The sequence below is a fragment of the Bombina bombina genome, chromosome 2 (genome assembly GCF_027579735.1).
Source record: "Bombina bombina isolate aBomBom1 chromosome 2, aBomBom1.pri, whole genome shotgun sequence".
Classification (NCBI taxonomy): Eukaryota; Metazoa; Chordata; class Amphibia; order Anura; family Bombinatoridae; genus Bombina; species Bombina bombina.
Window position 1 is genome coordinate 80027115 of NC_069500.1, and position 23111 is coordinate 80050225.

The 23111-nt window shown below is 36.1% G+C and overlaps 1 protein-coding gene across 1 annotated transcript in view; it reads right to left on the reverse strand.

Moving 5' to 3' along the window:
* CCDC68 (coiled-coil domain containing 68) overlaps window positions 1-23111 on the reverse strand; it is a 181845-nt gene that overhangs the window by 25058 nt on the left and 133676 nt on the right. The window contains exons 6-7 of the mRNA XM_053701128.1: window positions 10348-10476; window positions 1065-1147 (exon numbers count right to left, since the gene is read on the reverse strand). Coding sequence (XP_053557103.1) covers window positions 1065-1147; window positions 10348-10476 — 212 coding nt within the window. The remainder of the gene's footprint in view (window positions 1-1064; window positions 1148-10347; window positions 10477-23111) is intronic.

A 23111-nucleotide genomic window follows, 5' to 3' on the forward strand; every position in this document is an offset into this window, starting at 1 on the left:
ACAACCTCCCGGTCGGCATGACAGTATCAAAGTAGAACACAGCCGGGAGGAAAACACAGGACTCAAAATGCTTACTGAAGCTGCCTGTCAGTAAAACGCTACTAGTCAAATATAAATCCTAATAAAAAGAGCCACAAAACAGCCTCTGCTGCAAAATTCACAACAGTGCCCCACAAAACTGCCATGAGTTAAATAAAAACTGAACACAGTCAGAAATAAATTAACCCCCTAAGTGCCATGTCTATCTAAGAACAGCACTTACCTCAAAAATAATCTGCCTGGCAGCAGGGCAGCTCAGCAAGTTTGAAAAGGAACACTCCTTACATGGACCTGTGGAAAACAAAAAAAGGCAGAATAAACTTACTCAGACTTTTTAAAAGAAGGGCAGCACAAACTACATGGGAGGCGCAGAGGGGATTATACCCCCCAAGTTCCCAAATGCTCAAAAGCCACCAGTGCTCTACTGAAGAGACTAACATGAACTACGGATATACCCCAGAAAAAAGTCAGAGCAGCTTGCTCTGCTTTAAAAATAACAAACTCTTGATCATCAAGAATCAGACACCTACTTTACCACCTGCTTGCAACTACAAGCAAAGAGAATGACTGGGGGTTGTGGTATTTAACAGCTTTTTCTGTGGTGCTCTTTGCCTCCTCCTGCAGACCAGGAGTGATATTCCCAATAGTAATTATGATGATCCGTGGACTCACCATGTCATTAAGTATATTAATATAACGGTGTTGGTAATGCAAAACATGGAAATCAGTAATAAAGGGATTATCAATCTTTTTAAACAATAACAATTCTGTAGTAGACTGTCCCTTTAAGCTCCAAGATGGCAGGGCCCATTGTAAAAATGTAAAGCCAGTACCAGCATGGGGTAAAAATAAAAGAATGACTTTAAAAAGAGCTACAGCCATAAGATGAAAAACAGTAGATTGTTTAATAGTAACAAAGTTACTAAAGTTGTGCCCAGTAGTTTAACGTCCTTCAAAATCATATTCAATTGTAACAAATGTAGTTTATTATTATTTCTATATATTTTGTCCAGGTCTTGACGTACCTATTTGTATTTCCATAACTTGACATTCTCCGTAAAAGCTCATTTTCTAGTGAACGTTTCTTGTCTAGCAGAGAGGCCTTTTCCTGCAAATCACGCACAAAACAAGAGATTATTAAAATGTTTTGAATTATTAGTCAAGCGCACACCTGAGCATGATGCACATAAAATAAAATGAATTATAATATAAAATCAAGAATTAACAAATATTAATCTATTTTTTTCTTGTCCAGCTGTAAGCTTTAATGTGATGCCAGAGAATTTCCACGTTTTCTAAAAGTTTCACAGCAATACAGATACCAGTGACATGGAAGTCTAACAACGCACTTAAAGGGACACTGAACTCAATTTTTTCCTTTCGTGATTCAGATAGAGCATGACATTTTAAGCAACTTTCTAATTTACTCCTATTATCAAATTTTCTTCATTCTCTTGGTATCTGTATTTGAAAAGCAAGAATGTAAGTTTAGAAGCAGGCCCATTTTTGGTCAACAACCTGGGTTGTTCTTGCTGATTGGTGGATAAATTCACCCACCAATAAACAAGTGCTGTCTTGGGTTCTAAACCAAAAATTGGCTGGCTCCTTAGCTTAGATGATTCTTTTTCAAATAAAGATAGCAAGAGAACGAATAAAAATTGATAATAGGAGTAAATTAGAAAGTTGCTTAAAATTGCATGCTCTATCTGAATCACAAAAGAGACAATTTGGGTTCAGTGTCCCTTCAAGTAAAAGTACTGACAAGGATCCATAAGTATCCAAAACTGATGCAACGCTGACGGTGGAACACAAGCGCACTTCTCATACATTGGAGGGACATAAAAATATTCACTGCATTGCAAAAGATCTTCATAGAAAATTAATGGTTTTTAAAAGCTTTTTAAAAAGTTTTTTTTCTCTGTTGCAAAGTTGGTATTGTTAATCTGATTTCCTTTGCTATGATAGGCACAGATATGAATCAGAGCCCTGAGCTGATCAAGCAATCACAGTGTAGAGCCAGTCCTATGGATCCTGCAGTGAGATAATTTCATCAGCGGTAATGAGTTTAATTGTGGAGTGGAAAGGTCATAGTTTGTGTTAATGCACTAGAATACAGGTGTCACTGTAATATAGGTTCAATTGTTAGAGGGGCTGGGGTTTCAAATACCCTAAACCCTTTACTAATGAAGCATATCCCATCCCCTGTGTTAAGCTGTTTTAAAGTTTTTAGATGTTGCTCACATTTAAAAGGGGCACAAGTCAAAATAAGCTTTCATGATTCAGAAAGAGCAGCCATTTTAAGACACTTTCCAATTTACTTCCACTATCAAATTTTGCACAGTCTTTTTATACACACACTTTCTGGGTAACAAGATTCTACTGAGCATGTGCACAAGCTCACAGGGAATACGCATACTAGTCTGTGATTGGCTGATCTGTCACATGATACTGTCCTCCATACATCAATAAATGCCGATAGCATATGCTGTCAGCATTTATCATTGCACAAGCATTTCTCATGAAATGCTTTGCACACCGAGCTCCCAGTAGTGCATTGCTGCTTCTTAGCTTACCGAAGTATGCTTTTCAACAAAGGATAGCAAGAGAACAAAGCAAATTTAATAGAAGTTAATTGGAAAGTTGTTTAAAATCTCATGATCTAATTAAATCATGTAAGGTTCTGCCTCTTTAAAGGAATATACAAATATAGGGGATGGTAAGGGCGCTGGAACTTTAAGATATCAAAGATAAGGACAACACTTTTTACAGAGGGTGGTGTCAAAATATCCTAACTGATATGGTAAAATACAAAAAAATATACAGTTCATATAATTAATAGATGATTTATTAATATCAAAGTCTCTACATATGAGACAATACAACGATTAGATCTCCAGAGAGGTCAATAAAAGATAGGGACGTCTCCCTTAGAACACGTGTATGAACAATCTAAAATAATAACCTCAATACATCATATCCATAATATGCAATTTTGTTATGAATTTTCCACCAACATAAAAATAGCAGCATGAAAAGGTTAGTGACTAGGTTTCTAGGAAGCAAATCTAGCAACTGTTAGATCTCCACAAGAACATCATTGAACATATAAGTTCGTAGTGAGTAGCGAAGCTTTTTAAGGCAATTTGACAATGTCCCACTTTGGAGGAAACAAATGACTGTGTGTCACAATTTTGCCCATTTCCCAGTTTTGCATAACCAACACAGTTATAATAATACACTTTTAACCTCTGTGATTATCTTGTATCTAAGCCTCTGCAAACTGCCCCTTTTTTCAGTTCTTTTGACAGACTTGCAGTCTAGCCAATCAGTGCCTGCTCCCAGATAACTTCTCGTGCACGAGCACAGTGTTATCTATATGAAATACGTGAACTAACACCCTCTAGTGTTAAAAAACTGTTAAAATGCAATCTGGAAGAGGTGGGCTTCAAGGTCTAAGAAATTAGCATATGAACCTCCTAGGTTAAGCTTTCAACTAAGAATACCAAGAGAATTGGTGATAAAAGTAAATTGGAAAATTGTTTAAAATTGCATGCTCTATCTGAATCATGAAAGTTTATTTTGGCCTAGACTGTCCCTTTAATCCTACAATCCGATTATACAGCTTGCAATTGGAAAGTTGTTACCTTAACTTCTATGCCTCTGAGAAGTTTGAAACTTTGTTTCGGATGTAGATTTGTTACTCAACCACGAGTTCACCACATGTGACTTCTGTGTCTGACGTCCTGGGTGACACTCGGGGGGCTCATCTCAGCCCAACAAACCAATGGATCCCTGGCAGGATAGCTCCTCTTGTCTAGTGGCAGATGATGTCAGCCTCCCAGTGAGAATTTCTGTGTCTTTGCCTGCACTTAGTGCTATGCACGCAGGCAGTTAACGTGGTAAGATCAAAAAGTAGTGAATAACCCGGGTTAAAAAAGTCTTATGATGTAAGGCCGATATATTAAAAGTAAAAATTTACAGCATTCAACGCGTTTCGCTCTATCAGAGAGCTTTATCAAGATAAGTGTGACCACTTCTCCATCTTCCTTTTAAAGATATGACTTAATCCTTATTGGTCCATATTTAATTATTCTGAGTTAAGGTAGTTTGGTTCCGATGTGCTATAAAGGTGGTATTTTCAGTTTATCATATTATTTTTGCAAGCTTTGCTACTCAGGTGTATGGTAATGCTTCAGAGTTAAGGTGGTTTAATTTAGATGTACTATAAGATAGTATTTTTCTGTATCTAGATCTTCTTTTCCTTCTCCTAGTAGTAGCAGCAGGTCTTTTCACTGTATCATGGATGATATATTTGATTTTAGAGATAAAATCTTTCTTGACATGAGAGATGAAAGCACTCCTTCCACTGGTTTCACCACACAGGATAAGACCTCTGACCTTATGCAAAATTTGGAATGTGCTCTCATTAAAGAGCTTAAACAAAAAATGGAGTTAGTTTTTCTGAATAGATACACAACTAAAGGGATTATTCCCAGAGGTCTCCAATTGAATAAAAACTGCACTTTTCCACTTAGTGACACTTTACAATTAGAATGGACAGAAACACTTACGAAAGCATCTAATACTCTCATTGACATCTTAAAACATTCCCGTAAAAAAACATTGGTCAATATAGAAAAAAACATTTTAGAGATTGAGGAGAAACTAAAAGAAAGGAAGAATGAAAATGAATATAAAGAGAGACAAAAAGTGATTATTGACAAACTTGACAATTTAAATAAAGACCCTTTTAAGATCAAAATGGGGGAAAATGAAAAGATATAAAAGACAATATTTTACAACAAAATGAGGAATCCACTAATCAAGCTCCTATGGATACACATAATAGTAAACCAACAAATGACTATATACATAGAAATAAGGTAAGAAGGGGACAAAATAATAAAAACCCTACTATGAATATAATAGAAATTACAACTCCCATGAATACAATAGGGCTTATAACCAAAATCATAATATGAATTATGAGAGAACTAGGTACGCTAGGTACTCTGATAGGGAACATTTAAATTCTGAATTTCAATTCAATACATTTAGGAACAACTCTTATAGAGGACACCATAATAGGTTTAATGACTGGGAGCATCCCAGATGAACAAATAGATTGGACAAATATAGACAGGAAGAACAATGGAGGACTCCAGTATATAACCGCTTTGAAGCCTTAAGAGACCCTAATTCATTAGGAGACGGACAGATTAACATTGAATCAGTTTTTTTAGAGAAGAGCCCTCTAAAGGAGGGCACCTCAAGAGATTTGACTCGGCAAGAAAACTAATCCAATCTCAGAAGAAAAAAAGAGGATTAGAGGAAAGAGGGGGAATACCAAAACAAAGCCAAAAGGTGGAAATAAATTCAACACACAAGGGGATTTTTAATTTAAGAAGTATCCCCCTTAAAAAAGAAGAAAAAGTTCTTAGCCTAGGCCTTTCATATGCACCAACAGTGAGATTAAATAAATTCAATACTCATATTCACGTCAAAAAATTCGTAAGAAATCTCAATTTGAAAAGCTTTTTTTAAAAAAAATCCCATTGAAAGACAGATAATTGTCAAATTACCTATACTTGATAATATCCAACATACGGATCTGAAACCTAAATCCAAATTTAACCCAATTCATGCTAAAGGTAATTATTTGGAAACAGTTGAGAAATTAGTCTTGAAGGACATTCAAAGATGTAACCCCCCCAAACTTAAAAAATACAATATGAGCAATAAAGATAAAATAATCATTAGTGATCTTCAGAATAATACAGAAATAACCATAAAGCCAGCGGACAAGGGTGGGGGGGATTGTCCTTATGGACACCAAAAACTATCTAACAGAGGCCTACAGGTTGCTGAATGATACTAAGACATATAGGAAATTAGAATTTGATCCAACGGAGAAATTTTCTAAAACATTGAACAAAATTCTGACAGAAGGTAACAAATTAGGGATACTAACTGAGAAAGAATTCTTGTTTTTAACACCCAAATTTCCAAAAATTCCCATCTTCTATTTCCTTCTGAAAATCCACAAATGCTTAGTCAATCCCACAGGAAGGCCAATAATCTCAGGCATCGACTCTATATCAGCCAATCTAAATATGTGGATAGCTATCTGCAAAAACATGTCCAAAGATAAGATTCATATCTAAGGGACTCTAGACAAGTATTAAACATCCTCAGTACATTAAAATGGGAAGATGATATGACTTTGGCGACATGTGACGTGACGTCACTATATACAGTAATTAATCATACTAAAGGCATTCAGGCTATTGGTCAATTCTTAAAAAATGACAAGGATATGATAGAGAAACATAGAAACTTTATTCTTAATAGTATAAAATATACACTGGAAAATAATTATTTCTCATTGGACAATAAGTTCTTTCTTCAAATTGAAGGAATGGTTATGGGTACAAGGATTGCACCTAGCCATGCCAATTTATTTATGGGAGCCTGGGAAACCGAGTTTTTTATGGCAATGGCAGCTATGGTGCAAACCTTGTACTCTATAGAAGGTACATAGACGACCTGTTATTGGTCTAGAAGGGTCCAGAACATGACCTAGTATTGATGTTTGAAAAAATGAATAAAAATAACTGTGGCTTAAATTTTACCTATAACTAAAGTAGAACTTCGGCTATATTTCTAGACTTAGAAATAATGACAGTAAATAATCGGTTAGAGACAAAAACCTATTTAAAAAAAGTTGACTAACAACTACATTCATTCTAAAAGTTGTCATTTAGACATTTGGAAATATAATATCCCCATAGGCCAATGCCTCTCTATATGCAAGAACTGCTCTAGGTTGGTCGATTTTGAACAACAGGTGGAAATCCTGGCAGATAGATTTAATTCCAGAGGCTATAAAAATGAGAACATTAGCAAGGCAATAGAAAGAGCAAAAAATACTAGTAGAGGGTCTCTATTGGAATATAAAGAAAGAACAACTGTAGATAGCTACACAATACAAGTACCATTTATAACCGATTACCATGCTGATCATAATTTGATCAAGAAAATAGTTAAAAAACATTGGCACCTCCTAAAATAAGATACCATCATAGGAGACAAAATTTCTAATAATCCCAGCTTTGTTTTTAAAAGGAGCAGCAAATTTCAAATACATTTTGGCCCTTAGTGAACTGAAGAAATATAATAAAAAAACTAAGATACAGAAAGACCTAAAAGGAAATAAACTAGCAGGTTTTTTCCCTACTATACATGCAAGGCCTGCAGTCATAGCAAAAAAATAAAAAGTATACAGATTAATAAATCAGACGATGTCTTTACAATAAAGGAGGTGATAGATGTACACAAAAAAAATGTTAATATATATTTTAAAATGCACTTGTAATCTATTCTATATTGGAGAGACAAAGAGATCCGTAAGAGATAGGATCAGGGAACATCTATGTAATATTGAGAATGGGATTGAAGATACCCACCTGTATAAACATTTTAAAACAGTTCACAAAGGTAATGTTAAGGATATTCTTTATTGGGGAATTCAGAGGGTTAAAAAACACTGGAGAGGAGGGAACATAGAAAATAAACTGCTTATAAAAGAAGCAGAGTTCATTTATAAATTTGACACTTTATTTCCAAAGGGTCTTAATTCAGAACTAGACCTATCACCTTTTCTTTTTGAATAAACTCTCTTAGGAAAGTTAAAGTAATTTTTCTTGTTTTTCAGTATAAAGCACAAAATATAGATTTTTTGTGTGTGTGTATCTATATATATATATATATATATACACACACACATACATATACATACATACATACATACACACATATATATATATATATATATACACACATACAGTATACAGGTGGCCCTCGTTTTACAACGGTTCAATTTACACCGTTTCAGAACAACAACCTTTTTTTCCAGTCATGTGACTGCTATTGAATAGTATTGAGAAGCAGAGCTGTCCGTCTGTGTTGCAGCAAAGCCAAGCAAGCTGAAATTAATCAGTTTAACCAGACCTGAGCTATCGAGCAGATTTCAAAGGAGCAAGATCTTCCCGTCTATAAATAAGTCCAGATTGGAATGCATAGAAATAAATATTTGCATAAAAATGCAAGTGAAGTCTATGTTGTGTGATTATTTTATTAGGTTTATAATGCTGTTTAGCATTTAAAGTCTTCATCTCAAAGCTTTAAAAATAATGTATTAGGTGTTACTTATGACAATTTTGAGAGGGGCCTGGAACCTCTCCCTCACTTCCCATTGACTTACATTATAAACTGGGTTTCAATTTACAACGGTTTCGATTTACAACCATTCCTTCTGGAACCTAACCCCGGCGTAAACTGAGGGCTACACACATATATACATACATATATATATATATATATATATATATATATATATATATATATATATATTCATTAAAATATCTTTTTTTATTTTTTTCACATAAGGTCAATTTATCACCTACTCTAGTCTCACATTCGTAAAAAAATTGCTAAATGTATCCCTAACATTGTTGTACGCTTAGAGAGTCATCTGTATATGAATAGCAATTGCTGCTTAAATATTTCGACTTACTGTTATATGTAAACTATCAGAAAATTGTTTCTATGTACTCTTTGAAGCATCACCATATGCCTGAGTAGTAAAGCTTGCAAAGTAATAGAATGAACGAAGAATACCATCTTATAGTACATCTAAATTAAACCACCTTAACTCTGAAGCATTACCATACACCTGAGTAGCAAAGCTTGCAAAAATAATATGATCAACTGAAAATACCACCTTATAGCACATCGGAACCAAACCATCTTAACTCAGAATAATTAAAGATGGACCAATAAGGATTAAGTCATATCTTTAAAAGGAAGATGGAGAAATGGTCACACTTATCTTGATAAAGCTCTCTGCATAGCACTAAGTGCAGGCAAAGACACAGAAATTCTCACTAGGAGGCTGACATCATCTGCCACTAGACGAGAGGACCTATCCTGCCAGGGACCAATTGGTTTGTTGGGCTGAGATGAGCCCCCCGAGTGTCACTCGTGACGTCAGACGCCGAAGTCACGTGGGGGTGAACTCGCAAATCTACAGCAGAAACAAAGTTTCAAACTTCTCAGAGGCATAGAAGTTAAGGTAACAACTTGCTAATTGCAAGCTGTATAATCAGATCGTAGGATTAAAGGTAACTCTGCTGCAAAATTGTGACACACAGAGTCATTGTCAAATTGCCTTAAAAAGCTTCGCTACTCACTACCAACTTATATGTTCAAAGATGTTCTTGTGGAGATCTAACAGTTGCTATATTTGCTTCCTGGCAACCTAGTCACTAACCTTTTCATGCTGCTATTTTTATGTTAGTGGAAAATTCATAACGAGATTGCATATTACGGATATGCATATGTATTAAGGTTATTATTTTAGATTGTTCATACACATTTGTTATAAGGGAGACGTCCCTATCTTTTATTGACCTCTCTGGAGATCTAATCATTTTATTGTCTCATATGTAGAGACTTTGATATTAATAAATTATCTAGTAATTATACAAACTGTATATGTTTTTTTTTGTATTTTACCATATCAGTTAGGATATTTTGACACCACCCTCTGTAGAATAGTGTTGTCCTTATCTTTGATATCTTAAGCTTCCAGAGCCCTTACCATCCCCTATATTTGTATACTTGTCTTTTAATAGAACAAATGATCTATTCGCTTATAAGGTGTATGATATCTTTGACCTTTACGCTCTACTAGATCCCCTTTTTTCTGTATCTAGATCCTCTTTAAAGGAATAGTCTAGTCAAAATTAATCTTTCATGATTCAGATAGAGAAGGCAATTTTAAACAACTAATTTACTCCTATTATAAATTTTTCTTCGTTCTCTTGGTATCTTTATTTGACTGTAAGCTTAGTAGCCAGTCCATTTTTGGTTCAGTACCTTGCTGATTGGCGGCTACATTTAGACACCAATCAGCAAGTGCTACCCAGGGGCTGAACCAAAAATGGGCTGGCTCTTATGCTTACATTCTTGATTTTTCAAATAAAGATAACAAGAGAACGAAGAAAAATTGATAATAGGAGTAAATTAGAAAGTTGCCTGCTCTATCTGAATCACGAAAGTTTAATTTTGACTAAACTATCTCTTTAAGATGTTTTGGTTCACATTTTTAACCATCTAATACTAGTTTGTGCGATATTCTTTGCGTACGGCTGAGCACAAGATAACACACCCTGCGCTACTGATTGCGCTCAACTATAATCTGGTCCAATATAAGAAACACAGTGCTGGGCAAATCAACAAACTTACAGCTTCCATTCTATGCATTAGGTTTTCCAACTCTGTTATGCGACCGTGCTTTTCTTGGATTTTTTCCGCCACCTCATTAAGTTTGTCTACACTTTTCTTCAGTGTCTCTTCATGTTCAGCAGCAGAGACCTAATAAAGAGTTAGCTTAGTCAAAAAATGTACATATAGCTCTATATAACACTATCCACAGAATAGTAAAATAATTAAAGTGATGCAGTAAGCGCACACTTTCTATTGCACAAATAAAAGCACAGCAATTAAAGTTGAAAATATGTTTGCATTAAAAACATATTTAAACTATAATTGAATTAAACAGGAATTTTGTTTTTTGAACAACTCGTTCATCTGTACCAATGTTTATTGATTGACAGGAACATCAGAGTGTTTACTGGTGTAAAGGACACATCTCCATATTTGAGCTCTTCTCTCTTTTAATTTACATCTCCATATTAGTTGTGACATATTTTAAAACTTAAAGGACCAGCAAATACAGTAGCTTTGCAGAAGAAACAAATGCATGATAATCACAAATGCATATATGTATATTCTGTGATTTCTTGCACATGCTCAGTAGGAGCTGGTGATTTAAAAAGTGAACATTTAAAAAGCCTGTGCACATTTTATTAATGGAAGTAAATGAGAAAATTGTTTAAAATTGCATTTTAAAAAGTCTTTTTCGATAAAAAAAAAACTTAATTAAACCCTTAAGCTTTCTAACAATTAATGCTTTCTTCACTTTTAATTTCAAGTCACTACATATGAGATGTGCCACTCAACCACATATTAAAGGGACATTATCACTTTAAGTGCAAATGATAACCGTCATCATCCGCAAAATGTATTTAGTGAGTTTGATAAGCACGTGTCATAATTTAGAGGAGACACTTAAAGCTCATCACAGCCCCCCTGCAGTTACCCCATATCCCTGGTGGTCTAGGTCTCGGGCATCACCCAGGGAATTATGTAAATTTTTTCCAAACATTTACTGTCCTTTTAAAGTGAATGTAAATTTTGATGCTAAAGTGCCCGGTTTTTAATTTTTTTATTAAAAACAGGGGCACTTTAATTCATCAAAATTTACATTTCACTCCTGTTGTGAAAAACAAACTTACCTTTTAATCTTCACAGTAGCTCCAGCTTCCTCCACCCGTTGCAAAGCCTCTTCCAGGGTCTAAAATGAGGAATCCGGCTTCCTCCAATCACGGCATTGAATCAGACACTGATTCCCCCGGGGGGAAGCAGTGATTGGAGGATGATCTATCCATCATTTCTGACATCAGAAATGGCTTGCGACGACCGGAGGAAGCTGGAGCTGCTGTCAAGTTAAAAAGGTAAGGTTTTTTTCACAACAGGAGTGAAATGTAAATTTTGATGAATTAAAGTGCCCTTGTTTTTAATCAAATTTTTAAAAACCGGGCACTTTAGCATCAAAATTTACATTTACTTTAAACACCACTTACAGTAAAGAGGCCAAAAAAGCAAATTCTTTATCCTGCAAATGTGGCAAATCAAATAGCCAAGAGCTGGTTTAGTTAATATGAAGCATTTTGAAAACGTGGTTACAGAATTGGATTTTTGGCATCTTAAAGGACAAGGGGATAAAGCACAATTTATTCTTTGTTTAACTGTTTTGCAAGAATGTATCTGGAGTTCTTCCTTGAAGTAAATTCACCTAAAAGGGTAAATCAATTATTCTTAGATAAAAAAAAAAATATATATATATATATATATATATATATATATATATATATCATCAAATTACTTTTTATAGGCTTTAAAAAAAGGAACAAGTAATCATTTTACATCAAAAGATTAACTTGGATCCAGTGTTATATTATTCAGTCTTTTCAAACAGTTGAAGGGTAAGAGAGAAAAAAGATAAAAATTTGCTTAACTGCTTATTTCTTTCATGTAATTAGCAATTGTGCTTATCATCCAATGGGCATTAGTAGGAAGTGCTTATCATCCAATGGGCATTAGTAGGAAGTGCTTATCAGCGAATGGGCATTAGTAGGAAGTGCCTATCAGCCAATGACATTAATAGGAAGTGCTTATCAGCCAATGAGCATTACCGGGAAGTGTTTATCAGCCAATGAGCATTAGCAGCAAGTGTCTTATCAACCAATATGGATTAATACGAACTACACAACTGATACAGCTTTATTAGTTCCAAATGCTTTAAAAAACTAAAAATTCAACATTTTTAAATGTTGATGCATCATGTAGATATACAATGTCCTTCTGACTTTTTTCTAGAATAAGTAACTTTAAAAAAACAAAACATAATTTATGTAAGAACTTACCTGATAAATTCCTTTCTTTCATATTAGCAAGAGTCCATGAGCTAGTGACGTATGGGATATACATTCCTACCAGGAGGGGCAAAGTTTCCCAAACCTTAAAATGCCTATAAATACACCCCTTACCACACCCACAATTCAGTTTTACAAACTTTGCCTCCCGTGGAGGTGGTGAAGTAAGTTTGTGCTTAGATTCTACGTTGATATGCGCTTCGCAACAGGTTGAAGCCCGGTTTTCCTCTCAGAGTGCAGCGAATGTCAGAGGGATGTGAAGAGAGTATTGCCTATTCGAGAACAATGGTCTACCTCTAGGGGATCTTTTTCATAGGCTCTCTGTTATCAGTCGTAGAGATTTCTTCTCCTACTTCCCTTTTCAGATCGACGATATACTCTTATATACCATTACCTCTACTGATTCTCGTTTCAGTACTGGTTTGGCTATCTGCTTTATGTAGAGGAGTGTCCTGGGGTAAGTATGTCTTATTTTTTGCGACACTCTAAGCTATGTTTGGGCACTTTATATGTAAAGTTCTAAATATATGTCTATAAACTTATATTTGCCTTGATTCAGGTTAAACGGTATTCCTTATTTTCAGACTGTCAGTTTCATTATTGGGATAATGCATTTATTTATTTTTTTCTTACCTTGAAAAATTTTCATTTTGCAATTTTTCCAGCGTGCTGTTAAGCTTGCGGGGGCGGGAAATGTTTCTTTTTATTTCGTTATTTTTTGGCGCGTTCTTTTTTTTGGCGCTAAAAATGTCGTCACTTCCAGCGCGGTAATTTTTCACCGGAAGTTGTATTCTATTACGCATGCGTATTCAGACATTTTTTTGCGTCAAAAAAATGGGGCGTCTCTTTTACTCACATTATTTAAACATTTCTCTTCATTGCTTCTGGTTGCTAGAAGGTTTTTATTTTTTGCATTCTTTCCCATTCCTGAAACGGTCATTTAAGGAATTTGATAATTTTGCTTTATATGTTGTTTTTTCTATTACATATTGCAAGATGTCTCATCCCGACGCTGGATCAAAATCCACTAATGAACAGACGCTGCCTGATGCTGGTTCTACCAAAGTTAAGTGCATATGTTGTAAACTTGTGGTAACTGTTCCTCCAGCTGTAGTTTGTGAAAGCTGCCATGATAAACTTTCCAATGCTGATTGTGTCTCCATTAGTAATAATCCTTTACCTGTTGTTGGTTCCTTCAACATCTAACGTTCAGGATGTTCCTGTTAATGTAAAAGAATTTGTTTCTAATTCTATTAGGAAGGTTCTGTCTGTTATTCCTCCTTCCAGTAAACGTAAAAGGTCTTTCAAAACTTCTCACATTTCAGATGAATTTGTAGGTGACCTTCATCATTCTGACATCTGATTCTGATGAGGTTTTTTCTGGTTCAGAAGATTCTACTACAGATATTGATTCTGATAAATCCTCATATTTATTTTAAATGGAGTTTATTCGTTCATTACTAAAAGAAGTTTTGATTGCATTAGATGTGATTGCTAGGGAATGGGATAGTTTGGGTACTTCATTTACTCCTTCTCCAAGGTTTAAGAAATTGTACCCTGTGCCACCTGATAGATTGGAGTTTTGGGATAAAATCCCTAAGGTCGATGGAGCCATCTCTACCCTTGCTAAACGTACTGCTATTCCTACGGCAGATAGCACTTCATTTAAAGATCCTTTGGATAGGAAGATTGAATCTTTTTTAAGAAAAGCTTATTTATGTTCAGGCAATTTACTTAGACCTGCTATATATTTGGCTGATGTTGCTGCAGCTTCAACTTTTTGGTTGGAGGCTTTAGCGCAACAAGTGACAGATCATAATGCATATAGCATTGTTAAACTTCTTCAACATGCTAATAACTTTGTCTGTGATGCCATTTTTTATATCATTCGAGTTGATGTCCGGTATATGTCTTTAGCTATTTTAGCCAGAAGAGCTTAGTGGCTTAAATCTTGGAATGTAGATATGACTTCTAAGTCAACTTTGCTTTCTCTCTCTTTCCAAGGTAATAAGTTGTTTGGTTCTCAGTTGGATTCTATAATTTCAACTGTTACTGGAGGGAAGGGAGCTTTTCTGCCCCAGGGCAAAAAATCTAAAGGTAATTTTAGGGCTGCTAATCGTTTTCGTTCCTTTCGTCAAAATAGAGAGCAGAAGCCCGACCCTTCTCCTAAAGGAACGGTTTCTGGTTGGAAACCTAATCCTGTCTGGAATAAATCCAAGCCTTCCAGAAAGTCAAAACCTGCTCCTAAATCCGCATGAAGGTGCGGCCCTCATTCCAGCGCAGCTGGTAGGGGGCAGGTTACGATTTTTCAAAGATGTTTGGATCAATTCGATTCACAATCTTTGGATTCAGAACATTGTTTCACTTGGGTACAGAATAGGTTTCAAGGTAAGGCCACCTATGAGAAGATTTTTTCTCTCACACATTCCAGTAAATCCAGTGAAGGCTCAGGCGTTTCTGAAATGTGTTTCAGACCTAGAGTTAGCTGGGGTAATTATGCCAGTTCCAGTTCTGGAACGGGGTCTGGGGTTTTATTCAAATCTATTCATTGTGCCAAAGAAAGAGAATTCTTTCAGACCAGTTCTGGATCTAAAAATATTGAATCGATATGTAAGGATACCAACATTCAAAATGGTGACTATAAGAACTATTCTGCCTTTTGTTCAGCAAGGGCTTTATATGTCTACAATAGGCTTACAGGATGCATACCTGCATATTCCTATTCACTCAGATCACTATCAGTTTCTGAGACTCTCTTTTCTAGACAAGCATTACCAGTTTATTCTTCCATTTGGTCTAGCAACTGCACCAAGGATCTTTTCGAAGGTTCTAGGCGCCCTTCTCTCTGTAATCAGAGAACAGGGTATTGCGGTATTTCCTTATTTGGACAATATCTTGGTACTTGCTCAGTCTTTACATTCTGCAGAATCTCACACGAATCAACTTGTGTTGTTTCTTCAAAGACATGGTTGGAGGATCAATTTACCAAAAAGTTCTTTGATTCCTCAGACAAGAGTAACCTTTTAAGGTTTCCAAATAGATTCAGTGTCCATGACTTTGTCTCTGACAGAAAAGAGACGTCTAAAATTTGTTTCAGCCTGTCGAAACCTTCAGTCTCAATTATTCCCTTCGGTAGCATTATGCATGGAGATTTTAGGTCTCATGACTGCTGCTTCGGACGCGATCCCTTTTGCGCGTTTTCACACAAGACCACTTCAGCTTTGTATGCTGAACCAGTGGTGCAGGGATTATACAAGGATATCACAAATAATATCCTTAAATCCCAATGTTCGATCATCTCTAACTTGGTGGATGGATCACCATCGTTTAATTCAAGGGGCCTCTTTTGTTCTTCCAACCTGGACTGTGATCTCAACAGATGCGAGTCTTTCAGGTTGGGGAGCTGTATGGGGATCTCTGACGACGCAGGGGGTTTGGGAATCTCAGGAGGCGAGATTATCAATCAACATTTTGGAACTCCGTGCGATTTTCAGAGCTCTTCAGTTCTGGCCTCTTCTAAAGAGAGAATCGTTTATTTGTTTTCAAACAGACAATGTCACGACCGTGGCATATGTCAATCATCAAGGTGGGACTCACAGTCCTCAAGCTATGAAAGAAGTATCTCGGATACTTGTATGGGCGGAATCCAGCTCCTGTCTAATTTCTGCGGTTCACATCCCAGGTGTAGACAATTGGGAAGCGGATTATCTCAGTCGCCAGACGTTACGAATGGTCTCTTCATCCAGAGGTTTTTCTACAAATTGTGCAAATCTGGGGTCTTCCAGAAATAGATCTGATGGCCTCTCATCTGAACAAGAAACTTCCCAGGTATCTATCCAGATCCCGGGATCCTCAGGCGGAAGAAGTGGATGCGTTGTCAATTCCTTGGAATTATCATCCTGCTTATATCTTTCCGCCTCTAGTTCTTCTTCCGAAAGTAATCTCCAAAATTCTAATGGAGCGCTCATGTGTACTGCTGGTGGCTCCAGCATGGCCTCACAGGTTTTGGTTTGCGGATCTCGTTCGGATGGCCAGTTGCCAACTTTGGACACTTCCGTTAAGGCCAGACCTTCTATCTCAAGGTCCTTTTTTCCATCAGGATCTCAAATCATTAAATTTGAAGGTATGGAAATTGAACGCTTAATTCTTAGTCATAGAGGTTTCTCTGACTCGGTGATTAATACTATGTTACAGGCTCGAAAATCTGTCTCTAGAAAGATTTATTATCGGGTTTGGAAGACTTACATCTCTTGGTGTTCTTCTCATAAATTTTCCTGGCATTCTTTCAGAATTCCTAGAATTTTACAATTTCTTCAGGATGGTTTGGATAAAGGTTTGCCTGCAAATTCCTTGAAAGGACAAATATCTGCTCTTTCTGTTCTTTTTCACAGAAAGATTGCTCATCTTCCTGATATTCGTTGTTTTGTACAGGCTTTGGTACGTATCAAACCTGTCATTAAGCCAATCTCTCCTCCTTGGAGTCTTAATTTGGTTTTGTCAGCTTTACAGGCCCCTCCGTTTGAGCCTATGTATTCTCTGGACATTAAATTACTTTCCTGGAAAGTATTGTTCCTTTTAGCTATCTCTGCTGCTAGAAGAGTTTCTGAGTTATCTGCTCTTTCTTGTGAATCTCCTTTTCTGATTTTTCATCAGGATAAGGCGGTGTTGCAGACTTCATTTCAATTTTTGCCTAAGGTTGTGAATTCTAACAACATTAGTAGAGAAATTGTTGTCCCTTCATTATGTCCTAATCCTAAGAATTCTAAGGAAAGGTTGTTACATTCTTTGGATGTAGTTAGAGCTTTAAAATATTATGTTGAAGCTACTAAAGATTTTAGAAAGACTTCTAGTCTATTTGTTATCTTTTCTGGTTCCAGGAAAGGTCAGAAGGCTTCTGCCATGTCTTTGGCGTCTTGGTTAAAGTCTTTGATTCATCATGCTTATGTGGAGTCGGGTAAGTCCCCGCCTCAAAGAATTACGGCTCATTCTACTAGGTCAGTCTCTACTTCCTGGGCTTTTAGGAATGAAGCTTCTGTTGATCAGATTTGCAAAGCAGCAACTTGGTCTTCTTTGCATACTTTTACTAAATTCTACCATTTTGATGTGTTTTCTTCTTCTGAAGCAGTTTTTGGTAGAAAAGTACTTCAGGCAGCTGTCTCTGTTTGATTAGTCTGCTTAAAATTTTCAGGCAATTCCTCTCTGAACAAGGAACACAGCAACCCCAAACAATCGATTCGGCCTTTATTGGGCCTCGTCCGTGAGGTATAGCCATATTCCTCTAAGCACACTAAGCAAGGAGTCCACGTCTGGTTGCCCCTTTTTTCCATAGGGAGACTAAATACACACAGAGAGAAGTGCACTCACAGGAACGAACAACCAGCTCAATACCATTGTTAGCCTGTTCTATGGTGATTAACCACCTGGGGCAACTTATTTTAGCCCAGTAATGCTTTTCACAGAGTACAACTTTCCTGTAATTCCTGTAGTATATCAGTCTGATCCCGCCTATTACGGTTAGTCCAGCGCAGAAATGCCAGGCAATTCCTCTCTGAACAAGAAACTGTCAGGGTATCTGAATATTATAGATGAAAATTATATATATATATATATATATATATATATATATATATATATATATATATATATATATATATATATATATATTTGGAAATTACTCATATATAGTTGGTGAGACCACATGATTGGTTGTATATGAGACTATTTGCAACAGCCCTATTCACTATGATTGCAGTCATCTATGCCAGATGAATGTTTGGCTGTATAAACAAAACCCCTTTGTTCCCAGTTCATCAAAAGAAATTGCTTTCAGGGCTATCTGTGGAAGAGATCATCTTAAAAGGAACACTTTCTTGCTGAGGTGTAAATTGAAAAACCCCTATCTCTACTCTAAAACCATTTGTATTTTGTGTCTCATAAATTTGGGAAAAAAACTGTTAAATTTACTATAAAAACCCCTACAAGATGATTTTGGCTGGGTGGAAATAGGTTTATCGTAATTAAAAATTAACATAGCATTTGAAGCCCACCTCCTGCTATGTAAAGACAGCATTCTGATGCCTAGATCAGGATACATGCCCATATATGGGTTTCCTCCAACGGAGATGCCGACCCGTCTGGATTGATGTTGAAAATGCAAGCATTTTCCAAAAGGGACTGATAATTAGCACAAGCTCATGGATTGACCCCATGCTATGTGAGTGGGGCAGTGAAGACCTTAGCCAGCAAAGACAAATGCTATGGTGTTATTACATATTTTAAAGAAATCTCTTTCAAATGTTTAGAAATGGTTAGGTGTATTTGTTTTGTGTGTCATGTGGCCCCCCAATGGACAGATGCAGGTATTGCAGCCAGGAGACGATTGACTGTTAAAAGATGTTCCCAGATGAACCAATCCATGTTCAATTTCAAAGGGCCAATCCGAGAGAAGGTTTCCGTTTGGGCGTTTCCAATTTCACCAATGATGGTTACTAAACAAAAAAAGGACGGGGTGATATCAGATGATTTAACCCCATGCTTTGAGTGAGAGAGATAGAGGCTAACCTACTGAAAGGCTGCTGCTGGCTAACTCTCACTAAACTCTTGGCTGCCCAATTTTGTATTCCGAGGTGAAATCATTCCAGTTGAAGAATATTGAACATCGATTTGTTTATTTGGGTAAAGTATTGAAATTACATATGATTTTTTAAAATAAGTTATATGCATAGTCACTACAGTTACATTACAACTAATAGATTTAAAGAAACAGTGTGTATTTCAAGTTAGTATTTCATAAGCCTGTGTATTGTTAAAAGTTTATCTTTTGTATGCTAAGAAATTCATTTAAAGCAATTGTTCACAGTAAGAATATATGTATTTTTAGTTTTAAATTAGAATTGTGTTAGATTAAAGTGCAGCTAAACAGCTGAATATATATATATATATATATATATATATATATATATATATATATATATATATATATTGTTCTATTGTTTATTAGCACTGTTAATTGTATTGCTGAATATTAGTAGCTGTTATTTTAAGTCTCACTGTGATATTTTAGTCTCATTGTGTTAACTGGGTGAAACTTCTATTGTTAATAAGGTAGACGTGTATAGTATTGTCTCATATTCCGGTTCCTACAAATATAATCCAATATGTTCATAGATATTAACTAAATAAAAAGAATTCAGATATTTGCATTAATTTAATGATTTTTAGTAGATGCATATTGATTGAGGGTTGATATTTTTAAAGGATCATTATTATTAAATACATTATATTATAACCATGAGATAGACAGATATATTATTGGGAAAGCGTTATTGAGATTCTTATAAATATACTGACAGAACACAGCAACTCATCTCTCTAGGGGCAAATTCCCTAAAGCTCTCTGGTCTGGTAATATTCTATAGGATGCCTCATCAACATTAAATGAGCTCTCAGGGATTATTTTAAAGGCATTTTTTTTCTTGATAAAGATAGATCTCAAAAGTATAAGGCAAATTTTTATTTTTGTTCATTGTACTTTGCTTTTTCGTTTCTAAGTTGTTTCTCTCTAATAAAATCGGCTTCTTTTCAAACCCATTCTGAGGCTTATTTACATTAGTCAATCATGGAGGGCAACCCAGGTTCACTCTTTAGCCGCAGATCCGGGTAGTGAGCACATACCCATGCATGGACTCTTGCACATGGTTCCTATGCACATGCACAATATATCCCAGAACAAAATGGCTCTTGTTTCATGTGACAAATTGACATCCAATGTTGGGGAAAGAAAGCATCAGTAGTACTTACGCACAAGGGTTAAGAATATTTGCGAAAAAACATATTTAGGAAAATATATAGTTTTTTTTCCCTGCTTTTCATTAAATATTCCTGGGCAAAATTAGACTCGCAAGGTCGCAAAATGCTGATGTTTATTTCATCATTCTTGGTGCGAAGGCAAGTCCGGTGATGCAAATTCATCATTTCCGGCATCTTAGTTGACGCCGAGTTTCCTTGCACAAGGTTGCGTCTGCAATGATGCGAGTGTGTCATTTCCGGATGTTGCTAGCACCAAAAATTTTTAATTTTGCGTTGTGCATCATACTTGGCGCCAAATAATTTCATTATTTAAAACCCAATTCATATATGCCTCTTTCCTATGTCAGAGGGCTATGCTGTTTGCATTTTTTCCCATTCCTGAAACTGCCTTATAAGGAAATTGATAATTTTGCTTTATAGGTTGTTTTCTCTTACATTTGCAAGATGTTGTGATCCTGTATCAGAAACCACTGTTGGAACCCTGCTGCATGATAACAGTTCTACCAAAGCTAAGTGTATCTGTTGTAAATTTGTGGAGATTATATCTCCAGCTGTGGTATGTAATTGTCATGATAAGCTTTTACACGCAGAGAATGTGTCCATCAGTAATAGTACAATGCCTGTTCCTTCAACATCTAATGTACATGATATCCCTGTGAATATAAAAGATTTTATTGCTGATGCGATTCAGAAGGCTTTGTCTGCTATCCCGCCTTCTAATAAACGTAAAAGGTTTTTAAAACTTCTCATAAAGTTGATGAAATTTCAAATGACTGACAACATACTGAATTATCCTCCTCTGATGAGGATCTATCTGATTTAGAAGATCCTACCTCAGATATTGACACTGACAAATCTACTTATTTATTTAAAATGGAGTATATTCGTTCCTTGTTAAAAGAGGTGTTGATTACGTTGGATATTGAGGAAACTAGTCCTCTTGATACTAAAACTAGTAAACGTTTAAATTCCGTTTATAAACCTCCTGTGGTTACTCCAGAGTTTTTTCCAGTTCCTGAAGCTATTTCTGATATGATTTCTAAGGAATGGAATAGGCCTGGTACTTCTTTTATCCCTTCTTCAAGGTTTAAAAAATTGTAGCCTTTGCCAGCAGTTAGATTGGAGTTTTGGGAAAAGATCCCCAAAGTTGATGGGGCTATTTCTACTCTTGCCAAATATACTACTATCCCTATGGAAGATAGTACTTCCTTTAAGGACCCTTTAGATAGGAAACTTGAATCTTATCTAAGGAAAGCTTATTTATATTCTGGCTATCTTCTCAGGCCTGCCATTTCTATGGCTGATGTTGCAGCTGCATCAACTTTTTGGTTGAAAAGTTTAGCGCAACAGGAAATGGATCCTGATTTGTCTAGCATTTTTTGCTTGCTTCAACATGCTAATCATTTTATCTGTGATGCCATTTGTGATATCATCAAAATTTATGTTAAATCTATGTCTTTACCAAAAGCTTCTAACCATTTTTGTTCCTTTTGACAATCCTTCCCCCAAAGAATCTGGTTCCAATTGGAAACCTTCTTCAAGTTGGAGTAAATCCAAGCCATTTAAGAAATCAAAGCCAGCCCGAAGTCTGCATTACAGCTCAGCTGGTAGGGGCAGATTAAGATTCTTCCAAAGCATTTGGGCAGATTCTGTCCAAAATCATTGGATTCAGAGTATTGTCTCTCAAGGGTACCGAATAGGATTCAGAGTAAGAACTCCTGTGAGAAGATTTTTTTTCTCTCACGCATCCCAGCAAATCTAGTAAAGGCTCAGGCTTTTCTGAAGTGTGTTTCAGACCTGGAGCTTTCAGGGGTAATCATACCAGTTCCGTTTCAGGGACAGGGTCTGGTTTTTTTTTTTAAATCTATTCATTATCCCAAAGAAAGAAAATTCATTCAAGCCAGTTCTAGATCTTAAAATTTTGAATTGTTTTGTAAGAGTGCCAACTTTCAAAATGGTGACTTATAAGGACTATTCTGCCTTTTGTTCAGCAAGGGCATTATATGTCCATGATAGACTTACAGGATGCATATCTTCATATTCCGATTCATCCAGGCCACTATCAGTTTCTGAGATTCTCTTTTCTAGACAAGCATTACCAATTTGTCGCTCTTTCATTTGGCTTAGCGACAGCTCCAATAATCTTTTCAAATGTTCTCTGTGCCCTTCTCTCTGTAATCAGAGAACGGGGTATTGTTTCCTTATTTGGACGATATCTTTGTACTAGCTCAGTCTTTACATTCTGCAGAATCTCACACGAATCAACTAGTGTTGTTTTCTTCAAAGACATGGTTGGAGGATCAATTTACCAAAAAGTTCCTTGATTCCTCAGACAAGGGTCACCTTTTTAGGTTTCCAGATAGATTCAGTGTCCATGACTCTGTCTCTAAAAGACAAGAGACGATTAAAATTGGTTTCAGCTTGTCGGAACCTTCAGTCTCAATCATTCCCTTCAGTAGCTATGTGTATGGAAGTTTTAGGTCTCATGACTGCAGCATCGGACGCGATCCCCTTTGCTCGTTTTCATATGAGACCTCTCCAGCTTTGTATGCTGAATCAATGGTGCAGGGATTATACAAAGATATCACAATTAATATCCTTAAATCCCATTGTTCAACTCTCTCTGACTTGGTGGTTAGATTG